Source organism: Octodon degus, unplaced genomic scaffold, assembly GCF_000260255.1.
Source record: "Octodon degus isolate 3935 unplaced genomic scaffold, OctDeg1.0 scaffold00104, whole genome shotgun sequence".
Taxonomy (NCBI): domain Eukaryota; kingdom Metazoa; phylum Chordata; class Mammalia; order Rodentia; family Octodontidae; genus Octodon; species Octodon degus.
The window spans coordinates 9,105,612-9,128,825 of NW_004524680.1; the positions used below are offsets into that span (position 1 = coordinate 9,105,612).

The 23,214-nt window shown below is 48.7% G+C and overlaps 1 protein-coding gene across 2 annotated transcripts in view; it reads left to right on the forward strand.

Moving 5' to 3' along the window:
* Col22a1 (collagen type XXII alpha 1 chain) overlaps window positions 1-23,214 on the forward strand; it is a 239,348-nt gene that overhangs the window by 132,285 nt on the left and 83,849 nt on the right. For both annotated transcript variants that reach the window (XM_004638934.3, XM_023723988.1), the window contains exons 32-39: window positions 2,135-2,167; window positions 4,191-4,244; window positions 4,486-4,545; window positions 5,029-5,082; window positions 5,769-5,822; window positions 7,255-7,308; window positions 16,014-16,118; window positions 17,523-17,567. In XM_004638934.3, coding sequence (XP_004638991.1) covers window positions 2,135-2,167; window positions 4,191-4,244; window positions 4,486-4,545; window positions 5,029-5,082; window positions 5,769-5,822; window positions 7,255-7,308; window positions 16,014-16,118; window positions 17,523-17,567 — 459 coding nt within the window. The remainder of the gene's footprint in view (window positions 1-2,134; window positions 2,168-4,190; window positions 4,245-4,485; window positions 4,546-5,028; window positions 5,083-5,768; window positions 5,823-7,254; window positions 7,309-16,013; window positions 16,119-17,522; window positions 17,568-23,214) is intronic.

The window sequence follows — 23,214 nt, forward strand, 5'->3', positions numbered from 1 at the left end:
TCTGTCCCTTATGTCTCACACCCTTAGTCCTGGTGCCCTCAATCCTTGCATTGCATCATGAATCAATCCCAGAATCACACATCATAGATCCAGCGACATCTGAAAGAGCCCCATGTGTGCCTGTATGAGGCTTTAGGGGGACATGTAGACAGAAGCCATAACAGCAGGATAGGTGACAGTGGGGACACTAGGAAAGCCTGTTTGTAGTGTGGCAGATAGTCTACTCGGCTGCTTCTATCAAATTTAATGTGTTAATCTGTATTGCTGCACTCCTACCACATCAGAAGGAGACTCAGTCTTTCCCTAAGAATACTGGAAGGCTCTTAGCTTCAGAAAAAAATAGAATCAGAAGTAGATACAGGGCCGGCGAGATAGCTCAGTGGTCTAAAGCTCCTGCTTAGGCAAGCTTAGGCAGGCTCAGGGGACTGCGGTTTGATTCCTAGCCCCAGATGTTGGGCCACCCCTGCCCTCAGGGTGGGCTGAGCCGGCCCAAAAAAAAAGTAGATCCATTGTGGTGTCACTTATAATGATGAAAAATTATGGAAAAATCCATATGACTATAAGCATGGAATTAACTAAGTGATAGAATATCTGTGTCACAGTATCTTACATTATAAAAAAATGTTCTTGAAAAGATATGAATACATAACTTAAGTGGTACAAGATTAGGTTGACAGAATCACTTTGTAAATCTTTGTGTACTCAGGGATTAGGCACCCAGGCAGCCTACCCTGTGAGCGTTAGCTTCTGAGCCCGCATCCCCAGCTGCTTGGGCTTGGGAGGGGCTCACTGTTCTGTCTGCCACTGCCCTATCCATACAGTGGGGCAGAGGCAGATCACACCTCTAGTTGTTGTGAGGAATCATGCATTAATGAGTGTGAGTTATCGTAAGTCACTATAAATCAAGGGCCCTATTTGTATACTTTCTGCACACATTAGGCATAGCTGTACATTCATAATTGGATAGAAACACATCAAAAAGGATCTAAAAATGTTGTAGTTTGAAAAACAGTGTTTTTTGGTTTTTTTTTTTTTGAGAAGAGACCAGGGTTTGGGATGTGGATGGGAAGGTCTAGACAGCCACTCTAGCCTTCCTGTCTCTGCATTCGCTGTGTTTTAAGACCAACCTTCATGATATCTCTTTATTCAGCCATTTTTATCCTTTGCGTCCCTGTGTCCCAAGCATTGCCATGACTCAGGCTGATGTAGTTGATAACCTTCTATGGGAGAGGAGCTCTGATTGTGTAATGGCTGAGACAAATAGATGATATGAATTCTAGTACATGGGATCCAGCAACAGAGCAAGGTACAGGAACAGAGAGTGACAGGCCACCTAGTTTATTGGGGTGGAGGACAAACTTTGAGAATAACATTAAAAGAGACTTGAAGGGTGGGCTGTAGTTAACTAAAGGGAACATAATCTCTTTTGGGTCTGAGGAGCAGCATTTGCACAAGTGCTGAAGCTGGAGGGAGCAAGCCGTTTAGCAAGCTGTCCAAGGTCACATGGGGGTGGGAGCTCCACCCGGGTGACTGCTGGACTCCCTGATGGAACTACTGTGCATTGTTCTTGCCTTAATAAATGCTTAGGGGCACGGGGAGATGGCTCAGTGGAATAAGTGCTTCCCTGGCAAGCGCAAGGGTCTGAGTTTGATCCCCCGTTCCGCAAAAAAAAAAAAAAAAAAAAACAACAACAAAAAACCAAACTGCTTAGGGACTTTAAAGAAAGTTCTGATCCTAATTGTTAAAACTACTGAAGGGTTTGCCAGATAGCTCAGTGGACTAAACGGCCTGCTAAGCAGAGTGCAGGGACTGGGGTTGGATCCCCGGCACCACATGCCATGCCGCTTCCGCCTCCAGAGTGAGCTGAGATGGCAATTGACACTGGGTGTGGTGGTACACGCCTGTAATCCCAGTGCTTGGGAGGCTGAAAACAGGAGGATCACTACAAGTCTGATCTCTGTCGTGAGACCTCGAACACCCTGTACTAAATACATTAAAAAGAACAGGAAACTACTGATCACTTATGAATACTTTTGAGGTGTGTTGTAGCCCTTGGTGAATTTTTTCAAAGGCAGTAGGTTTTGCAAATGAAGCATCCGACTACTGGTTTTCATTTCTGTGATTTCCATTTCAGACTTCCCTGTTCACACCACACCCAAGAATGCCTGTAAGTAGTGGTAGCGCCCTGGCATAGCTGGCACCTTCAGCCTGGGGGTGATGTCCATGTGGGTGAAGACATGGGCTGGTGTGACTCTGACTTTCAATCCTTCCTACTGGCTTGCCAGGCAGCTGGGCTTCTAGGTGCGGACCACTTTCTGCTAGGCGGGACATTCCAGTAGTGACAGGCAAAGCCCACATGTCCTTTTGGGTAAACTTCATCCTGTAGCATGCAGAGCTGCTGCTGGGTGTAGGAACTGAGTGATCTGTGACAGCACAGCGAGCAAGAGTGAGAGGAGCTGGGCGTGGTGGTGCATGCCTGGAATCCCGGCAGTCCAGGCGCTGAGGCAGGAGGACAGCAAATTTGAGCCTTGCTTGGGCAACTTGCTGAGCTCCTGTTTCAAAATCAAATAAACTAAGACTGGGGATAGAGCTCAGTGTGAGGCCCTGGGTGTCATCCTTAGTAACACACACACACACACACACACACACACATACACACACACCTTGACAGGGAGAGAGATGGCCTGTAGATGACAGCAGTGAAGCAAACAAGAGCTTCCAACACTCCTGTACAAATAGGGAAGGGAAGGGGATATATCCCAGCTTCCTTGAACACTTGTGCACAGTGCAGCAGGCCCATGGGGGTGGCTTGTGGGCAGGCCCGTGACCCACGAACAGGACTGTTAGAGGGTGTGGGGACCCCTCGGGTCTGGCAGTGCTATACTGGAGAGGGAAACCAGGCCTTAGCTGGAGGAATGGGACAAACTGTGGCCATGACAGACATGGGGACATTACAGTGGGGAATGCAAGCAGGGTTTTAAGCTGTAAGTCAGGAGGGGTCTCAGAAGTGATATTTCAAGAAGGGCCTAGGGCAGTCAGTTCTCACCCTACATAGGTCTTCCATGATGTCCCTGGCAGTGCCTGGTGTCTGCTGGGGGGATTTCAAATCCCAGAAATGGGGGTTAGCTGCCTAACATCACCTGGGGCACATGTGGGAGAAGCCAGCAGGGCTCGCACATTCAAAAATGATTGCTGGAACACCCATGGCTTCAGCAGTGAGGCACTGCCTCCTGACTCCTGGGTGCTGGCGCAGTACTGTCTTAAGCATCCTCTCTGGGAATCCTCAGAGTTCCCCCAGGTCCCTCGCTTGCCTTTCTGTAAGACCTGGAAGAAAAGTCAGTGGGCAATCATCACTGTAATTCTGGTTTCTCACCAAGTCTTACAGTCAGCCCACCCCAGGACTGGTAGACATTAGAGTCTGCTTAAAGGTGTATCTAGGGGCTTCCCCAGACCTGAAGTTCTCCAAAGCCATTACTCACTGATTTCTCCATGTACAGAGTTCTGTTGCCTATTAGGGTACATGCCATCTTGTTTCTTCTGTAGGCCTCTCTGTAGAAAGAGCACCCAAAGTCCCTGAGTGGGGCAGTTTTGGACAATGTGAGGTTTGCTCCTTGAGGGAACAAACTACTACTACTACGAAGGCTACTCCCTCCGGCCTTTCTAGAAGCTCTGCTCTTGTTAGCTGCTGGTCTGCAGAATTCCACAGATCTTGCTTTTTTAGCAAAGCTTTTTTGTTTCTTCCCCACGTCTCCATCATGAAAAGGAGCAGAAGAGGTGCCTCTTCCCCTCAGCACTTGCTCCATCTTTAGTCACTGATAACCTGGAGGGGTAGAGGCCAAAACACGCACATGTAAAGCTGCAACCTCAGCAGGTGCCCTGGAGGACAGACTCTGGACTCCAAGAGTCCCTAACAGAAGGAACTGGTGGCTTGAGTTTTCACTTCCGTGAAGCAGAGATTTATGCCCTCAGATCTGAGAGATAAATCAAATAGGTCTGTCTTGCAGGGGGATGGGAGAAGGATCACCCCCAGTCAGCAGGGAAAGCCCTTGGGGAGTGGTGTTGAACCCCGAGTGTATCCCTAGGACTGGAGGTGGCTCCTGTGCCGCCCTTGAGGGCCAGGCACATGTGCTGTAGGGGGAGGAAGTTTGCTCTCACATCCATGTAACTCTACCCTGTGCTTCTACCAACAGGGCGAACAAGGGCCCAAAGGAGAGAAGGGTGACCCAGGAGTGCCTGGAGAGCCGGTGAGTGCCCACCATGGGCTGCTTCCGTCAGCCCCACTGTGCACCAGGCCTCTGGGGAGACCAGACCTTCAGGGCTGGCTACCTCCAATTCTGCCTTTTGGAGTCCTAGTGCCCAACCACTGATCATGGGAAACTCAGTGCAACGCCTTAGAACTCTGGTGACCTCTTATCAGGGGATCGCAGATTGTACCCATTGCATTCATTCTTTCAAGGATTAGGGTGCTGAACTCTTCATGGACAGGTTGTTCCATTGCAGGGCCGTCCTGGAGAACTCGGTCCTCGGGGACCCACTGGACCTCCGGTAAGATGGCTCTCTCTTCCTGTCCTTCAGAGACTCCACCTGCTCATCCCCATCCATTCCAATCCTAAAGCTGAAATACCTAGATTTTGAAACTGTTTGCCAGAGGGCTTTGTGACAGTGTTCAGGGCCCAGAGCACCCCAGAGCCTTAGGGCCCCTTTGTCTAGTGTGTCTACCCTGGCAGACTTGCTTCTGGAAACCTGGATCTCCCTGCCCCACCACTAAAGACTGGCCAAGTTTCAGCAAGTACCACCTTAGGTACAGTGCAATCTGGAGTGTCTCTACCCTGGAGGCCTCTGGCTTCCTGCAGATGCAGTCAAATCATGATGCTCCTTTCCAGCTGTGGACCTGGACATAGTTCTCTGCCCTTTCCAGGCCCTGCTCCAGGGCCTTTAGGAAGGATCCACTGTTTCCCATGAGCCAGGTTTTCAGAGACTTTCCTGGGCCTCTGACTGCTTATATCTTCCCTTTTGTTTCTTCTACAGGGGACCAAAGGACAAGATGGTGCACATGGGGCTCCCGGAGCAGCAGGAAATCCTGTAAGCCCCCTGTGCTTCCTGCCTTGTGGGGACCACTCTCTCGCTCTCCTTTGTGCTCACTCTCTCCCACTGCCCCTCCCCCATGCCCTTCCCTGTGAATGTCCATCAGCATCTCCAGCACGATGCTGGCTAAGAGCAGATGTGCCGTGGTCTGTTGAGGCCTATGATCACCATGGAGCTATCGTTGATCTGGAGCCCTGGTCAGTGCTCTCTGTACACCCTCCAACCCCTCTCCTGGCTCACATGGGTGGCCACCCCCCCAGGGCTGGTCCATGCTCCTTCGCTGGCCTTCCTCTTTGCACCAAAACCTGTTCTCTGCAGCTCAACTCTGAATGGTCCCTTCTCTCTCCAGTGTTTCTCTCCTCCATGCTTACTTAACACTAAGGCTGAACCTCCACTGAAGTTCTCATGCATGGTTGGGGACATCCCCTCTGCCCTCCCAGCTCTGTGACTGGGCTTAAAAAACTGCTGGGGGCCTTGCCTTCCATCTCCCCACCTGTGCCCGAAGCCTGCCCACATGAGGCTCGCCTGGGCAGGATGTCACAGCCCTAAAGAGTGAGGGTTCCTAAGACTCCTAGAGGGATGCCAGGTTGGTACAGTTCCAACCACAAAGCAAATGGCCAGGACGGGTATTTGTAGTTGATATCTTTGGCCTAGAGTTCTAAACTGCTTCTGTCTATGTCTAGGGTGCTCCTGGACCTGCGGGGCTCCCCGGTCCCAGCGGCCTCCCTGGAAGTGTGGTGAGTAATTGGGAACCGGCTGTGGACCTGCCTGATGACCCCATAGCTAAGTGAGTTAACTTAGTTGTGTTCCTTGAGACTGGGGCACAAGCCTCATTCCCTCCATTCCGTAATTGGGAAGACTGGTGTCCTGATAAGGTTTATAGAGAAAGTTAGGACACAGAAGCCCCTAGGTGACACTTCATCTGTCCAGGTAGTGGGTAGGATTGCCACTGCAGACAGGCTGCACTTTCCATTCTCATTAGGATCAACATCATAGTTTGCCTTCAAAGAAACAGAACGCTTCAAGAAGTCAAGCGTTTCCTAGCTGGCTGTGGGGACAGCTGACTAGGCCAGCTGACTCACTGGCTCGTGTAAAGCCTCGGCGAGGTTCTCACCGAGCACTCCGCAGCAGGTGGGGCTGCCCACCACCAAGATCCACCTCACTTGTCGTGCTGAGACCTGAGGTCACATCTCTCTAGTGTGGGAACGTCTGTTAATGGAATCGCTTTATGATTCACCATAAAAATGGATTTAGACTTAAAAGTCACTCAATAAAACACACACCCACATCTAGTCAGTGGCTACAGAGAATTTATCCTCTCCTACAGATTTAGGTCTGCTTGTACGTTTGTCAACGTTAGCAGGTGATAATCCTAGTGGCTTAGAGGACTGTACTGGGCAGCTACTTGTGCTGTGCATGCTTCTCGCTCCATTATAGGCTTTGACTCGTCTGTTGTGAACTGATTGCTTCTATTAGGTGAACTTAGCATTGACTCAGTTTTACAAAGATGAAGCTTGCAGCACAAGGAGACTGAATGGGCAAGTGAGCGTGGCACTGGAGGCTCCTCACACCTGTGCATGGTGCACGCGCTGCCACCCCTGCCTTCCTAGGTCTGAAGGGCTTCCCGGCCATGCAGCTATGTGACAGGTGGCCAGTAGCACCACTGTAAGCAGCCCTGAGGCCATGGTGTGCACACCCAGCTGGCCCCTGTGCCCTCAGGTGGGGCTGCTGTGCGCTGTGTCTCGTGGGCTCCCAGGGTGAGCAGCAGGACTGAGCCCCAGCTGTGTGCTGTCTGATTCTCACTGTGTGTCCTCCTCTTTCTCGTCTTCCTACTGGGGGATCCTGAGAAACTTGCCCTGGAGATTGGTCTCAAAGTAAACTTGTGGGGGCTCTGCCAGTGCTCCTGGAGCAGGCCTTCGGGTCATCTGCCTCCTGCCTGGTGTCTTCGCTGTGAGATCCTTCCCTCCAGGAGCTCACAACATGGGTAGGCGGGCTGCAGTGCACCGCTGCTCCGAAGAGCTCTGAGGCGCAGCATGCAGTCAGATTCAGGGAGGAGCAAGACCTTGGGAATTCAAGTCTGGAAGGGGGCAGGGGGACAGGAGGCTTGATCACTCTTCTGTGGGGATTAGGAGCCATCAGGAAACTCACCTGGTGAATGATCTTTTCCAGGGTCCGCCTGGCCTGAGAGGACCCCCTGGGAAAGACGGAGAGCGTGGCGAGAAGGTACGACCAGCACAAACCCTCAGCATACAGATGTTTATTCTCAGCCCCTAAGAGCAGTGAAGAAAGACCTCACATTACTCAGGCCTGGTTTAGAACCCAGGAATCAGAAGAGATTTGCAAGTAGGAAAGAGGGAGGAAACTGGGTCTTTTCACCATCTCTTTTACCCTTCCAGACAGGCCTCTGAATCAGATGAGTGCCTGTTTCACAGATGTGGACATGGAGGCTCTGAGAGGTTAATTAATTAGCCCAGCATCTCCTAGGTGGCTAACCTCAGGCCTTCTCTCCATTCTGTGCCCAGCTAATTCACTGTGCATCTGTGATTGAAGGTGAACCTCACCAAGCTCTGACAAAGTCCTGTTCCTTAGGAAGAAGAGAGAAATGTCAACCACTAATTTAAAATATCCCCAAAGCTGAGGAGAATCCACACTCCTCAGGCTCCTACTGAGCACTTTAGGAAGTTTCTCATATTCATTGATGACACAGTGCCAGAGCTTGGAAATCCAAAGTACCCATTCGAGTGACTCAGGACAGATCCAGGGACCTCACACCCAAGTGAAATGCCAGCTGCAGGGCACGATGTGAGGCAGGGAGCCGCAGAGACTGCCAGGCTTGTGCAAAGGGAGCATGGCATGGAATTTCTTGTGCCTGGATACAGGCAGGCCGAGGGCATTAAGGCCGTCTATAGGGAGACAAGGGCAGCAGGTTCTTTTTTAAAAAATAGGGCTTGACTCTCTTGACTTGGTCACGCAGTAGCTTTTATCACATAACAGTAGGATGATCCTTCATTTAGGTCATTGGTGTCCTGTCACTGTCACTTCCCTTTCATCTGTTCCTTTCATCAAACTGTGTTATTTCAAAAAAATAAATAAAATAAAAATAGGACTTGAAAGAAGGCAAGGAACATTCGGTGGGAAGGTCTTAGTAAACATCAGCACTCAAAGTTCTTCAGCTGTTTTGTGCCTCGGTGGGTAAATCCCTCAGGGTGAATGCTTCAGTGTCTCCAGGGGTCTGCGTGTTCTGGAGGAGTCCATGCTCTGCCTCAGCTCTTTTATGACTTCTGGTGCTTATCAAGGGCCCAAGTGCTGAGCTAAGAAGGATGTCTCTGCTGCAGGACAAGTTGGGTACTGGGAGAGCCATATCTGAAGTGAGCCTTCTGTTCCCATCTTTTTGTTATTATAAGCAAAAAAGAAAAAGACAAAAAGTGAGATGGGCACCATTTCTCGTGACTGCTTCCTGCTTGGCACATGGGCTGAGTGGGCAACCTAGCAGGAGAGAAAGCCCAGGGGGCGGATCCATATTGAGTAGAAGAGAAAAGCAATAGCTGCTAATTAGTGATTGAGTGCAGTTACTGTGACCGTGGCAGGAGTCTGAGAAGACAGGCCATGAGTAAGGGAGGGGTGAACATGCGGACCAGCAGTCCTGGCAAGGAAAGTGGCCATGAGGTCCAGCTGGAGGATTTGCAAGAGGGCTGTAGAGAAGGAGGTCATGTGTGTATTGTGTAAGGTGGGAGACGGCGGGGCAGAAGGAGAGCAAATCAAGGGCAAGGGCCTGACCGAAGTAGAGGTGAAGAGAGGTTGTGTGGAGCAATGTAGGAGAGTGGGACAGAAGGCACTTTCAAGTCTAGGAGGAGTGATGGGTAGTAGATGGGGAGAGTGGACCAAAGGGCCTGTGGGTTGGGCATCACAAGTTGAGGAGGAAGGGCAATCTAGTTGACAGCATGGAGATCTTGTACTAATCTGTAAGTGCCATTTACTTTTTGGGCAGGGAGAATTGGGGTGTTGATAGGGACCAGAAGGCCATGTTGGAGCAGGTAAGAGATAAGTGATTTTAGTCCCCTCAGAGTCTCAGTGGGATGGGGCGTTGGTGCCGAGAGGGGTAGGGGTGATCTGGGATGGTGTCTGATTGAGAATCCAGGAAGGGGAGGAGGTATCCCAGACCGCAAGGTTTAGATCCAGGGTGGTGGTGGGAGCTTTGGGTGAGGCCAGAGACACAGAAAAGAGAGTGGCAAGAAAAGCAGAATGAACTCTTGGAACAGAGAGAGCAGCAGACAGTTGGGGTAGGGTATCCCCTCCAAGGAGGGGAATGACCAGAAAACTGGGAGAAAAATTCTTGACCTAATTGAAGTTTTCAAAGGCCTGGAGGCTTTGCTATCAACACCCACATTAGCAGTTGATGCCTAGGAGACTGGTCCTTGGAAAAAGCCAAGGTGGAAGGAAGGAGTCACCCCTGGTGATGAGAGATGTGGACTTACCCTCCACCTGCAGAACTTCCAAAGCTTGGCATTTGGGATGGGCCAAGGGGCCTCTGGAGCTTCTGGACAGCGTCAGTCATCCATCACCAATCCCAGAAAACCTGGGAGGGAGCAGGCTGTGGGGCCTGAGAGCTGACTCGGGGATGCCAACACGGACGGTCCCACTTCCAGCGGGGCCCCTAGCAGGTGGGGCAAGGCTTTGAAGGAATCCTGGGCTGCAGGCATTCCTTAGCCCAGTGGCCAGGCTGATGGCATTTAAAGCATAGCCCCAGGGGCGCACCCCTGAGCTGGGGAGCCATAGTGGCACCATGGCAGCACTGTTGGCTGGGACTTCAGTGCAGCCTGCAGCTCTGGGCTTCTTACTGTGGAGACAAATGGCTGGAACTTAGGCCCTGCTTGAGGGCAACTTAGTGTCTTGAAAACTTCACGTGCCTAATTTATTCACTCCTGCTGTGGGGTTGGAGGGCCTGCCTCCAGTTTCTGTAACTTTTTAGGGATATCTGGAGTAGACTGTATGATAAAACACATCTTTAGAATTAGTTGGTCAGCCTTCCACGTTCAGTATAATGTCTGATGGCAGTGACTGGTGGAACATAAACAGCTGGAGTTTCATCTTTTGTCTGCAGCTTCCTTAAGCCAGCCGGAAGTGGCTGCCCTGGGTACTCCTCGCAGAGCCCTTCACCCGAGCAAACGGGCCTGTAGTTAACTTGGGACAGGGCACTGCCCGTACTCATGTAGCCAACTAAAGTTCTAGGTAGGGCTTGCTTGGGGGTTGGCTGCAGCTCCCTCCTGAAGGTTAGGTTCGGGGTGCTTGCAGTCATCCAAGGCATCGTGGGGTAAGGTCCAAACACATTCCCGAAACTCAGCGAGAGGGTAGAAGAAAGAAGGACATTAGGGCATCCCAGGTGAGAGCTTAAGACTGAAAAAAAGGTACTGAAGTCCTTGGCTGTATTTTGTTGGTAGGGAGGAAAGGAACCCAGACACTGAATAATCAGAGACAAATCAGATGGAAAAGGAAACAAGGACCCAAACAATTCCCTCAGGCCCTACCTACCACCTCCTGGTGTGGAAACTGAGGAGCAGGGGTGAGGAAGGGGCAGCAGCTGCAGTCCAGATGGGGTGTATGAGAATGGGTGTGAGGAGGAGACTTTGATTTGCAGGAAAGGTCTGGGTAGATAGGTGGGGCAGGCTTCCAGCCAGCTGGAGGCTGTTCTGGGGGAAGCTGCTCAGCTGTGGCCACCAGAGGAGGCTGAAGACACCAAGGGAAGGCGAGTTCAGCAGGGTCCTAGGTGAGGGAGGCATTGGCATGGGAGAGGATGGGGACAGAAGAGAAAGGAGGAGAATCTGAGATGAACAGCGTGAAGAACACAGGCTAGAAAGCTTGAGTGTGTGAGGAGGGACCGAGGTCAGCCACTTCAGACCACTTGCTTAGCCCATGGCAGTAATGACCCAGATCAAGCAGATGTCCCATGGTCAGGCCACTGAGCTCCATTGCTCCGACTGTGGCTGTGCCACGTTACCTGAAAAGGGTAGCCACTTGGGCTTCCAATCAGGAGAGATGCAGAGAGGTCTGAGATTCCCCAGAGGGCAGGCTGGAGGAGATGAAGGGGGTGGGAGATGGGCTTTTCCTCATTGGAGTACAGAGAGGTGTGGGAGAGCAGCTGGGTCTCTTGGGGGATGTTTGTGGCCTACACCCAGAGCTGAAAGCCATGGCCACGGCTGGTGTCAGACACCGGAGGGAAGCAGTCTTCTCTGGAGAGCTTTTCAAGACCAGTGCTGGAATTTTAATACATGAAAAGTAGGGGTGAGCCTCTCTCAGACTTTATGGGGAAAATAAAAGGTGGGCAAGTAGGAAAAAAGAGGGTGAGGAACAGGTGGCTTGCATCACTGAAATAGCCAGCAAGAGCAGGTACAGCAGAGGCAGCAGGGGCTGTAGAAGCTGAGATCTGAGGGACTGATGTCACCTGGTGGTCTCAGCCGAGGGGGTGAGCTGGAGATCCCCATGGAGAGGGAACTTTTCCTCTCTGTGCCTCGGGTTTCAGCACAGGATGTAAAGACCACATGGAGACTGTGACCACTCAACAGACTTGTGCAAAAGCAAGGAGACATGGGTAATACCTGGATGCAGATGGACAGCGGTGTGATAGGGCTGCAAGTAGGGAACAGAGGGGAGCGGGCCTTTTTTATAGGGCTGGGAGAAGGCGAGAGACATTGGGTGGGGACGACCTTAGTAAATGTCAGTGGTCAGAGTTCCCTGGATGGCTCATGCATCAGCAGACAGTGTCCTTAAAAGAGGTGTCCAGTGTGCAAGCTCGAGTGTCTAGGTCTGTGTACTCTGGACATTGGGTACTGGGACAGTCTCATCTGAACTGAGCCTTGTACCTGCTCCATGACCTAGCTGTGCAGATCTAACTTAGGCTGACAGCAGTTGTTCTCAACTCCCAACCGGTGTGTTTGTTACATCTAGCTCCAGTAGACAGAAAGCAGGAATTCTGCTCACAGCCCAATGATGTGAGGATCCCTTCCCATCCCCCCCCCAAAAAAAAAAGATGTCTGAATGTCATTAATGCCAAGACTGGGAATACCTGAGCTGAATAAAAAGCACCATCTTCTCCCCAAATTTGTACAGCTGTGAAAGTGTGACATGAGTGCATATGTTGGGCCCAGCCTGCAAAGATTAGCTTGAGGACTGGGGAATCAGGTGCAGAGTGCTCAGCAGGGGGCAGATGCGGAGGGACTGGTGGCAGCGCCATCCTTTCCTCCCTTTGCGAGCTGGGTGCACTCACGGCTTTACCCAGGTGCCCCTGAGTCCCTGGTACCCCTGTGGTTCACCTTCAGAGAACTCTCCCAGTACAGCAGTGCCCAAACTTTTCATGAAAATGTCTTCAAGCCCACTTTTCCTGCTACCTGTTTGGGGGAGGGACTGTTTGTCTATTATATTTTTGTAAAATTTAACAAGACTTGATGTAGGTTTTGCATTTTGGCAGAAACTCGGTTTTAAAATGTGTGCTTCAGAGAAAAAAAAATGTTTGATTGCAAGAAAAGGGACCAGGCCTGCTGTGGAAAATGACTGGAGAGTTTGGAGCGCTGAGTGATCACAGGCCGTTAGTGATACAGGAGCTACGATTACTTGGAAAAGGATAACATAGCATCTTGGACTTCAGGAGTAGGAATACAGTGCCCAAATTAAACAAGGAGAGAGCTCCAACATTTGAGCATACCCTGTGTGAGCCCCCTCATGCAATAAGTGAGCCATTGACAACTCGGGGTGATCCATATATGGAGGGTTTTATGAGAGATAGTGGAGCCTTCAATCACTAGAAAACCTTTTCTCCAATTTTTGATCTGCAAATTTAGGTTGTTAACCCTCCAGAAGATGAGCTTATTATTACCCTGCAACATATGCAGTTTGGTTTACCCTAACTATCTGTCTAAATATCAAACATATTAGGCATAACATGGAACAGGTATTTTCCATCAAGTATTGATATGTTAAACTTGAAGTCCCTATAGAATATGAAGAAAAAAATTTAAAAAATAGGAATAAACACATATTTTTACACAGAAATTTAGAAATTTAACCATATACAGCATTGTAGCAGAACAGTCTTGTGACATTTTCTGTGTCTTTTTTTTTCATTTATTACCCTTTATTAAAAAAAATTACTTGAGAGACAGTATGGTAATAATTGGAATGTCATGACAAGAAATACGTATTTAGAAGACCAGAATGACAGGCATTCCAAGCGTGACCCTCCTGTTACACATTGCTGTGTTCAATGTGGTTGCTTGGTTCACAGGTATCAGCATATATAGTTAGGGTGAGAATGCTATCAATTAACTGCTAGTTTCAAAAACCTGCTGATGTTTCTCAGGATCATCGCTTTACCCATGTTGTGCATATAAATTGGAGAAAATGAAGGACTGCAAGGTCAGCCAATATTTTGGCCCTAGCCTTTCAAGGTCAGTGAAGACTCAGGACTTAGGAGAACCTGTACTGTAACACTATGTAACTCAGTTGTGCCCCAAACTTTCTGATCAAGAAGATTATGGAGCCACAGAGGAATGTGATAGATGATGTATAGTGTGCCTGGGGAGAGTCACATGGGGAGAAAAAACATTCTCTCAGGCTTTCACAGAGAGCACATTGGTCAAGCAATGGCCATGACTTATCTACATGGCTCTCACTGACAAAGGATCTACAAAGTGCAGTACAGGGTTACAGGATAAATCCTGAGGGTACTTGACTGACCTTATCAGATACAAAAGATACATTTCTCGTTATATAGGTCTTGCTTTATCTAAGTCTTAACCATCCAGCAGAAAAGTATAAAAACGAGGTATATAAAGTAAAGCCATATTGATATACTGAGCTGTGAAAGGCTCAAGTCAACAACTTCTGCAGATAAACCACTACTATTGTGGACCGCTGGACTGTGTTGGATTGTTTTGCTGAATTCACACAGCTATAGTATTTAGATGCCAATGGAATACTCATCTCTTGACAGGACTAAACAAAAACAGGGGATACAAAGGAAGGACCATTTTGTATTTGTATAGTTAGGATAGCTATACAGCTACTTTTGCTTAATTCAATGAGAAAAAAGATTTGTACTATTAGTGCTAGGACAGGATATCCTGTTTGCTTCTTGTACTATGGATAACCACTAAAACGGTAACAATGTACAATGTATTAATTATTGAAACTGTCCAATTAATCAGCTTTGAAACTGTCTCATTGATATTTGTTTCTCAGTAAAATAAAATTAAAAAAAAATCACTAGAAAACCAGTGGGATGTTAGCAGTTTGACCTCTAGGGGGAGCCAAATGCCTTTCCTTGGCTAAGCAGAAGCACAGGCCGAGGTCTGAAGAAAACCCAGGGCTGTGTTTGGAATGGAGCTCCAGTGCTCCGACAGGTGGCAAAATGCTCTGACCCTGCAGCTGGCTCCTCTGATTTTACCATATCTAGAGGCCGGCCTGGGGCTCAGGAAGCTGATTTTACCCTACGTGTGATGAGAGTCTCTATCCATCACTTGCTTCGCCATCCTTGGCTCATCTCACCTCATCTACACTGCAAGGCTGGAGACCTCAGGACTGCAGCTTGGCAGGGAAACCTGCGTGGCTCCGCAGCTATGGGTTCTGTCCAGTGTCGCACATGGGGGCTGCTCGTAGCTTTGAGGTCAGAAAACTTGAGTATGGCTTGGTGCAAACTCAAATCCTAGCTTCTTAGCCTATCTGCCTCCACCTTTAGAGCATCAGGCTCTGCTCTTATTAGTGAGGACCCATCATGTGACAAGAGGTTATGCTTTCTCTCCAGAGTGACAAGGTACAAGCTGAATGCCAAATATTGGGAAGATATCAGGGAGAGCTATGAAGGTGCTTTATAATGGAGCTGCTTCCCCCAGGAGTGCACAGTGTGGAGCAGAATGAGCTTCTTGCTTCTCGAGGGATATGAGCAGAGCAGCTGCAAGAGACTCATTGGCAGTCCTCCAGAGTAGGGTGGAAGGTGCATGAGGTAGTGATGGCCTTCCATGGCCACATTCCACATCACATGTACTGATTAGCATTGCTGATACAAAGTTTTAGACTCAGTGACCTAAACAACAGGGACTTGCAGTCTCACATTTCTAGAGACCAGAATTCCTAATTCAAGTGTTGACAGGGTCAGCTTCCTCCCTGTACTGAGGGAAAGGCCTGTTCCAGGCACTCTTCTTGGCTCACCCACCTCTGTCTTCTCCCTGCATCATTTCATCATCTTCCCTCTGCCTGACCGTGTCTAGGTGTACCTTTCTTAAAAAGAACACTGGTATATCAGTCACTTTGTCAGCACTAGGATAGAATATCTGGCTCTCATAATGACAGGAAGTGAGGTTGATTTTGACTTACAGTTTTCAAGGGTTCAGTTCATGGTGGGCTGGGTCCAAGGCCCAATTGGTGTGGTGGAGGGAAGGTGGAATCCATGCTTTCCAGGAAGAAGAGAGGAAGAGCCAGGTCACATCCAAAGTGAAACATCTTTTTAATGACCTCCCACTTCCTAGCATTGCATTTGGCTGTTGAATTCATCAGTGTGCCCACTGACGAGTCCTAACACCCCCATGGCCAAATCATCTTATGCACATCTTAGATGTCAACCATTAGAACCAGTTTTGTTGGATGAGTCCCAAGGAAGGTCACATTCCAGCGTAACCTCATTCCATCTTAGGTAAGGACACCCACAAATACTGTATTTTCACAGTGAGACATTGGGGACTAGGACTTGGACATCTGAACTTTAGGGATATAATTGAAACTGTAACACATTGCACAGTCCATTTTTCTATGCCCCTAGAGGTTGAGCTTATCAGGACCGGGTAGCTCCACAAAATACACCAACCCACTCAGGCTGATTAACCATGGGATAGCCAAACAGTGAAGAATCACTGATCTGGAAAAATACCCACTTTTCTCTCCAGGGAACTGCAGGTGATGAAGGGAGCCCAGGGCCAGCCGGCCTCAGGGGTGATCCTGGTCTTCCTGGGGTCCCTGGGCCTCCTGGAAAAGGGAACGATGGTGAACCGGTAAGTGGCAGGTTGCAGGTAGGAGCGCATGTTTGTGTATATGGGAAACCCAGTTAAAATGGAGAAGAGAAAGGAATAAGTTTCTGCACCAAGCTGCACAAACTGAGTCCTTGCCAGCGACTTGAGCTGCCTGGGAGAGGTCTGTATGGACCAGCCTTCTTCAGTGTGTAGTTTTCCAGCCTTATCCAGGAGAGAACATGTTCCAGTATAACCTGCGGACCCCCATACCTTGGATAAGACTAAGTCTTATGTTTTTCTAGTGCATGCATACCTATAACAAGTTTAACTTACAAATTAAGTACAGTAAAAGATCAACAGTAATAATAAAATTAAAGCAACAAAAGTTATTTAAAATTTGCAAATTGTTCATTTCTGGAGTTTTCCATTTAATTTTTTCAGATGATGGTTGACCTCAGCTAACTAAAATCCTGGAAAGTAGGGTCAGCCAGGTAGCTCAGTGGACTAAAGCACCTGCCTAGGCAGACTCAGGGGCCAGGATTCAATCCTTGGCGTGTCGTGCCAACTCTGACCCCAGGGTGCGCTGGGATGGAAATTGAGATTGGGTATGGTGGTGTGCATCTGTAATCCCAGTGCTTGGGAGGCTGAAAACAGGAGGGTCACTACAAGTGTGATCTGTGTAGTAAGACCTTGTAGACCCTACACTAAATATATATATATATATATTTTTCTGGGAAGCAAAAGCATAGATAAGCAGGGGAGACTTTTTCTGCCTAGTGCAGCACAGTGTTGATGGCTTGCTGAATGCCAGCCAGGCCAGGTGCTGGAGACCCAGACAGACCAGACAGCCCAAGCCCTGGAGATGCTTACAATCTGGGGAGAGACAAACACGCAAAGGAATGGCTCACGATGAGCCTGGGTGGACAGTAGAGTAGGGCCACTACGTGCCTCTGCTAAGCGCCTCGTTACTTTAGCTGGCGTTTCCTGAAGGAGACTCATGATGAATTCTGGCCATGAGTCCTGCATTAGGTGAAACCCATCAGTGGGAACCTGAAATCCTCTCACGCAGGCCAGTCCTGAGTCTTAATAGCACAGTAAAGACAACAGAGCGCAGGGACTGGAATTAGGTAAGCCCTGCTGTGAAACCTGGCCTTGTCCCTCACTTACAAAAGGCTGCACTATGGCAGTCTTTGGGGGAAAAACCAGCTAAGAGAGGCGGAGAATATCTTCGTGGTCACAAGTAAGCAGCAGGTGGCGGCCAGAACTCACAGCACCCCGCTCGCCTGGCTGAAAACTCTTTCTGGTTCCTTTGTGCAAGTTACATCACAGTGAGCGCCCCTGCGTGTCTGCCCCTGCCCCTGGGGACTGTGTCCAGCTCTGCGCAGGGTGGACAGGCAGTGCTCTCTCAGGGGGCTATAACTCTCCTCGAATCTTTCCTTGCACCAGGGCCTGCGAGGATTACCTGGACCATCTGGACCCCCAGGAACCAAGGTAAGGGCTTGGCTAGAATGGATGGCTGGAAGGAACCATAATGGAAAGTTTGTAATAATCATCTCTGGTGGTCTCAGTTCACCTCCATATTTTCCACTCACCTTATTTATCTTAGTTATTTTTCTCATTGCTGAGACAAAACACCCAACACCTGCAAGGTGAAGGAAGAAAGGTTTATTTCAGCTCTGTTTGTAGAGGTGTTCATCATCAGCTGGCTCCAAGGCAGGGCAGCGTGGCAGAGGCGGCACAGCGACAACGACGTGGCAGGCAGAAAGCAGAGAAGCAGCAGCAGCAGCAAACCTGTCTGCCCCACATCCATAAATTATTCCTTCCAAGCTGTAAGCCTGATGAGTGGTACCACCCACCTCGAGGGTGGAGTTTCCATTTTCCACACCCAGAACTACAAGAATTCAAATCAGTGGACTAATGAATCCCATACACTCTTAATCCCAGTATTATAGACCGCAGGACCAGCAGCTCTTTAAAGCCCCAACTATGAGCCCGTGTGGCTCTGTGAAGAACATCTAGATACAAGTCATAACAATATTCTTGACTAGAGATTCTGTGACTCTTAACTTCTACTTTGAAATAATGCCCACATAGTACTTAATAAATAGTTGATGATTGAAGGAAATTGCAAGGGATATTGACTTTCCATTTGCTGAGCAATCTAAGTAAGCTCAGATTATTAATTTAATTTTGGTAATATGATTCCCAAACCTCAGAGGCTTAACATAATAAAACTTTATTTGCTATTTACATTAAGTCTCAGGGGAGTGTTGGTGTGGAGAGTTCTGATCCACACATCTGTTCAGGGAATCACATTTGATACAGCAACTCTTCCATCCTCAACGATCTGATCACCTTTATCCAAATGCTTGGGATGCAGGGGTAAAGAAGAGGGGAGAGAGTGGGGAATCTGGTGGGAAGAACTTATGAGCCAGGCCTAGAGGCTGGTAATCCATCAGCCGTAGCGACAGTCACGACAGACTAGGAATTATCATCTGCTCACACACTTGGAAGGAAAAGAGCGATGGTGAATTGTACCAACCTCTTCCCCAGTTCACGGGCAGCCACAATCTGAAGATGACTCTCCCAGGATAGGATGTTCTTAGCCAAAATTTTCCTGAGCAGGTAGGGAGTGCCCTGGAGTCAACTCTACAGTGAATCACCCCTTCATTTATGCATTGGTGACCAGCACATTTATCCTTTAATCTATTGCATATCTACTGACCTAATTTGCTCAGCTTAGATTCTGGGTGGGCAGTGGGACAACAGGACAGTAATGCACATGGTGTGTTCCTGGGCCCCAGAGGTCATGGTCCAGAGGGGAAGTGGATGCCTGAGCAGCGAAGTGGACAGCGGGGAAGGGGCTTTTAAAGGGGGACTCTTGAAGATGTCTCTGCTCTTGCGTGGCGTTTGCTCATGGTGCAGTGCCGAGGTTTTGACTTCTCATAGACCTGGATTAGAATCCCCGCTGCAGCCTGCAAGGCACAGGACTTGAAGCAGATGTGTTTGTCTTTCTCACTGTCCCTGAACCTTATCTGTACAAAGAAGTAAGGAAAATCTGACTCTTAAGAAAGGCTCTTTAGGAGAAAAATGATCTTATGGTGCAGCATTTTTACTCTGTAAATGTCATTCTCCTTGCAGAGCCCCCAAACATCGCAAACCTTCCTGCCCTGGACCCTGCTATGGACTTTAGCTCATGCACCCTGTTCCATCCTACCCATTAGCTTTCTTGCTTCTGCTGACAGAGCTCTGGAGTCCTTTACTGTCTTCTTGGGGCCATTTTCTAAAAGTGTCTCTTCATTAAGCTGTGAAGTAGTTTCTTGGGGAATTGCTAGCACCACAATAGAACACACACACAGAGAGAGAGAGAGAGAGAGAGAGAGAGAGAGAGAGAGAGAGAGAGAGAGAACGTTATTTGATCTGACCACTGTGCAGAAAAACACTCTGTGACTCAGCTGCCAGCTGGGCCAGAAAGGCCTCTGCATCCTGCCCCTTCTTCTGGAAAAGGCTTATTTTAGTGAAAGGTCAAATTCAGTGCTTGATGCAGTGTCCCTAATGGAGGATTACTTGTTCCTGTGTTCAGGAGGTAGGCAGTAAAGTCTGCCATCAGGTCCTGACCCTAAACTGCAACTGTGGATACAGAGGTGCCTAATTTACACTTTCATTTATTTAAGTTTTTTTTCTTTTAATGTTTTTAAATTAATTATTTGGTACAGGGTCTCACTATGCAGCTCAGACTCATAGTGATCCTCCTGTCTCAGCCTCCCCAGTGCTGGAAGTACAGTCCTGAGCCACCACCCCCAGTTTCAAGGCCAGCACGGCATGCCCAGGGTTATGGGGCTGGCATGGGAAGGGGTACCAGGCTTGAACCCAGATACTTGCACTCGCCAGGCAGATGCTTAGACTGCAGAGCTATCTCTCCAGCCCATTATTTTAGGTTCTCGATAAATATTTACTGAATGAAGAGATGAGTTGAGGGTATCTACATTTAAGCCAATTACAGAAAAGTTGGAGGGCAAGACAGACACATGGACAATGGAGTGTAGCGTACCGAAGTGGATGAAGATTGTGTAAATGTCTGCATTAAGATGAAAGAGGCGAGCGGGCAGAAGCAAGTGAAACCGGGACGTTTGCATTAGTCCAGGGCATAGGAAGGTGCTCGGAAGCTTAGAGTCTGGGTGGAGGAGCAGCCCCAGCACAGTGAGTCATCTGTGTAAGAAGCAGAGGTGTAGACCAAATGTAGAAGAATACCAGTTAGGTCATCTGCATGACTTCGCGTGACATGCATGGACCGTGGCCTTGAGAAGAGAAAGGGAGCCTGGCAGAACAGGAAGCAGTAACAGGAAAATCTCATTAGAATAATTAAAACAAGAGCCAGGGTGCAAAGGACATAGGCTTCTCTGAACACTTACGTGCGTTTACTTTTCTCCCTGTTAATTCTAACAAAATGATAATAATGTGGCTGCGGTGTATCACTGATCTTAAGCATAGTTATTTATCTTTTGGCTCTGCGTAAGATACATGGGAATTTGGTAGAATCTAATTTTATTATTATTATTATTATTATTAATGTACTTGGTTGTTACAGGGTCTCACTACGCAGCTCGCACTCATAGAGATCCTCCTGTTTTCAGCCTCCCCAGCAGTGGGATTACAGGTGTACACCACTATGCCCAGACTCTGGCTGGCTCAGCCTGCCCTGGGGGCGGGGCTGGTGCTGCATGTGGTGCTGGGGATTAGTTTTTGGTGAGGTTCTTAGATGTATACATTTTATGAGACTTGCCCAAGATTACAGAACAAGTGTGAACTTGTCCTGGACCTAGACCTTGGGTCTGAACTCTCTTTACCTGACTTACTCCACTCTCATAGTGAGCTGGTGACAGACAAATTCCAGATTATATTCCTTCTGGGTTCACCATATCTCGGTATTTGTCTTAATTCTGGGCCTCCTTCCTTCCTTGCCCTCCTCATGCATGCAAATTAGACTTCCTAGTGACTCCAGGCATCTTGGACATTCCAGAACCGGCCACCCCACATTATTTTAAAGAAATAGAATGCACTGACTGGGCATTAGAGAAAAATGAAGGAACTACTGGGGGAGATGAGGGTAGAGTGGCGGGTTGCCTGATGCTAGGGATCGAGAGCAGCAGATGGCATGGCCAGCATGGGTGAAAGGGTCAAGAAGGAAGGGTGTTGAAGGCCTCATTAAGCATACAGATCTTGGTTCTGGTGTTCTGGGAGAATTTTGCAGACCCTGTCCTCCCCATCCCCAGGCAGCACATATGTCAGGACCAGCACTGAGTCCTGACAATGCTAGGCCTCACGGCAGAATCACCTTTGGGGCTTGGAACCTAGCTCGCTGCTTGCAGCCTGCAACAGCGTGCACTGAGTGAACACAGAGTGTAGGGTCTCACCTAAGCCGTAGTCACACTGTGGGCAGAGCGAGCCATCGGGAGAACTTTACTTTTTTTTTAAAGGTCTAGTTGAAATGATGATGCATAGGGGATAGGTTACTCGTTAGTGACAGTTTTTAAGCAATGCTTTAAAACTTAATGCTTAGTAGAGCAACATGTGGCCTAGTGACGTTAAGCTCTACCCTGCATCAGTTGTATGCATATTCTCTTGCACACTCTGTACCTGCTTCTGAGGCTGCTTCCCCTCTTCGTAGGAGTTAAGCAGCCCCAGGGATGTTTCATGGCCAACAGTTTCTTCAGCCTCCCCATTTAGGGAGGCTGCAGTCCTGCTGACCTCATAAGTACAGGAGAACAGTGTCTTACACAGAATGTTTGGGAGCATGTGTGTGTAGGATCACGTTTGTAATGTTTACTGTGGGTCTGGAAAAGAACCTCAGACTTCAAAAGAAGAAAAAAAAGTCTGAAGAGTTATATGAAAGAAGTGAGCCAAAGTCCGAAATGGCCCGTGTCAGCACAAAGGATACTGTTTGAATGTGGATGGGCACCTGTTTCTAAAGATTGAGGATGTTGAAATTTAGGAAAGTATGATAGTACCCAGTTCTGTTCTCCAGGAAATGGCAAAGAAAGCATCTCCCCTTTTCCTGTGTCCTTCCTTTGCTGTCCAGTCCAGAATGGCAGAGGATGGAAGAGGCAGCAGGGGCCCAGCAGGCCCGTGCCACGTGTGCACAGGGCTCTCCCCAGCACGCTCTGCCTTTCCTCATTTGATGAGCCTAGCGCCTCCGGACCCGCTGGCTCCTGTTCATGCCTGAGGCGAGTTGTGCTCAGCGTGCGCTCTAATAGATGTGGTGAACGCTGCTGCTGAGTGCTGTCCTGCAGCCAGGCAGGCCTGCCACAACATCATGGTGTCCTCAACCACCAGATTCACCCCGGTGGCCCGGTGAGACTTATGGCGCTTCTGCAAAGTTAAAATGGCCATGAACATTTAAGTGGCTTGAATATATTCAGGACATCAAGGCAGCTGTGACAGCACCACTAAATATCCACAGAAGAGGACTTCCAGAACTGCTTCAGAAGTGTGTTCAAACAGGATTTGGAGGACGATTATAGCAATATGTCTTTTACTGTAATATGGTTTTAAAAATATTTTTGACATTTTGCCATAGTTTTTAATATATATTCAAGGCCATTGCTACTTCCTCAAGTCAACAGTTTATGAATGTTGAAGCTAGAGCTTAAATCCAGACCTCTAGCCCCCAAACCTACATTATCAATCCCTGTGCTTGAAAAACAGGTCATATCAGTCTTTGTGAGGTCACTCACTGCCATGCCTGCAAGTATTAGTAAATTCTTGACAGATTGGTGGCTTAATTGCTGGAGATTTGAGATCGGAATTGAAGGTGATTATGTATGTGTTTGGGATGAAAATATGATATATACAGGAAGAACACAGTACCTGTGTACTGTGGCCACCCTGTGGGGAGGACCAGAGTGTTACAGTCATATCTGGAGCCATGGTCAAGGCTGAGGAACAGCCAGGCCCAGAAGGTGTATGGTTGTAGTTGGCAGCGGGGGCAAATGCAGTGCTGGACACAGGAGGATGGGTTCTTCAGTGACCGTGGACTGAGCCCTGGGGCAGGTTGGGGGAGAGGGTTTGATGGAGTCACAGCATGCTGGGAGAACCATGGCTTTGCCTTACCCTGCCCCTCTTCCTCCCAGCACTGAGC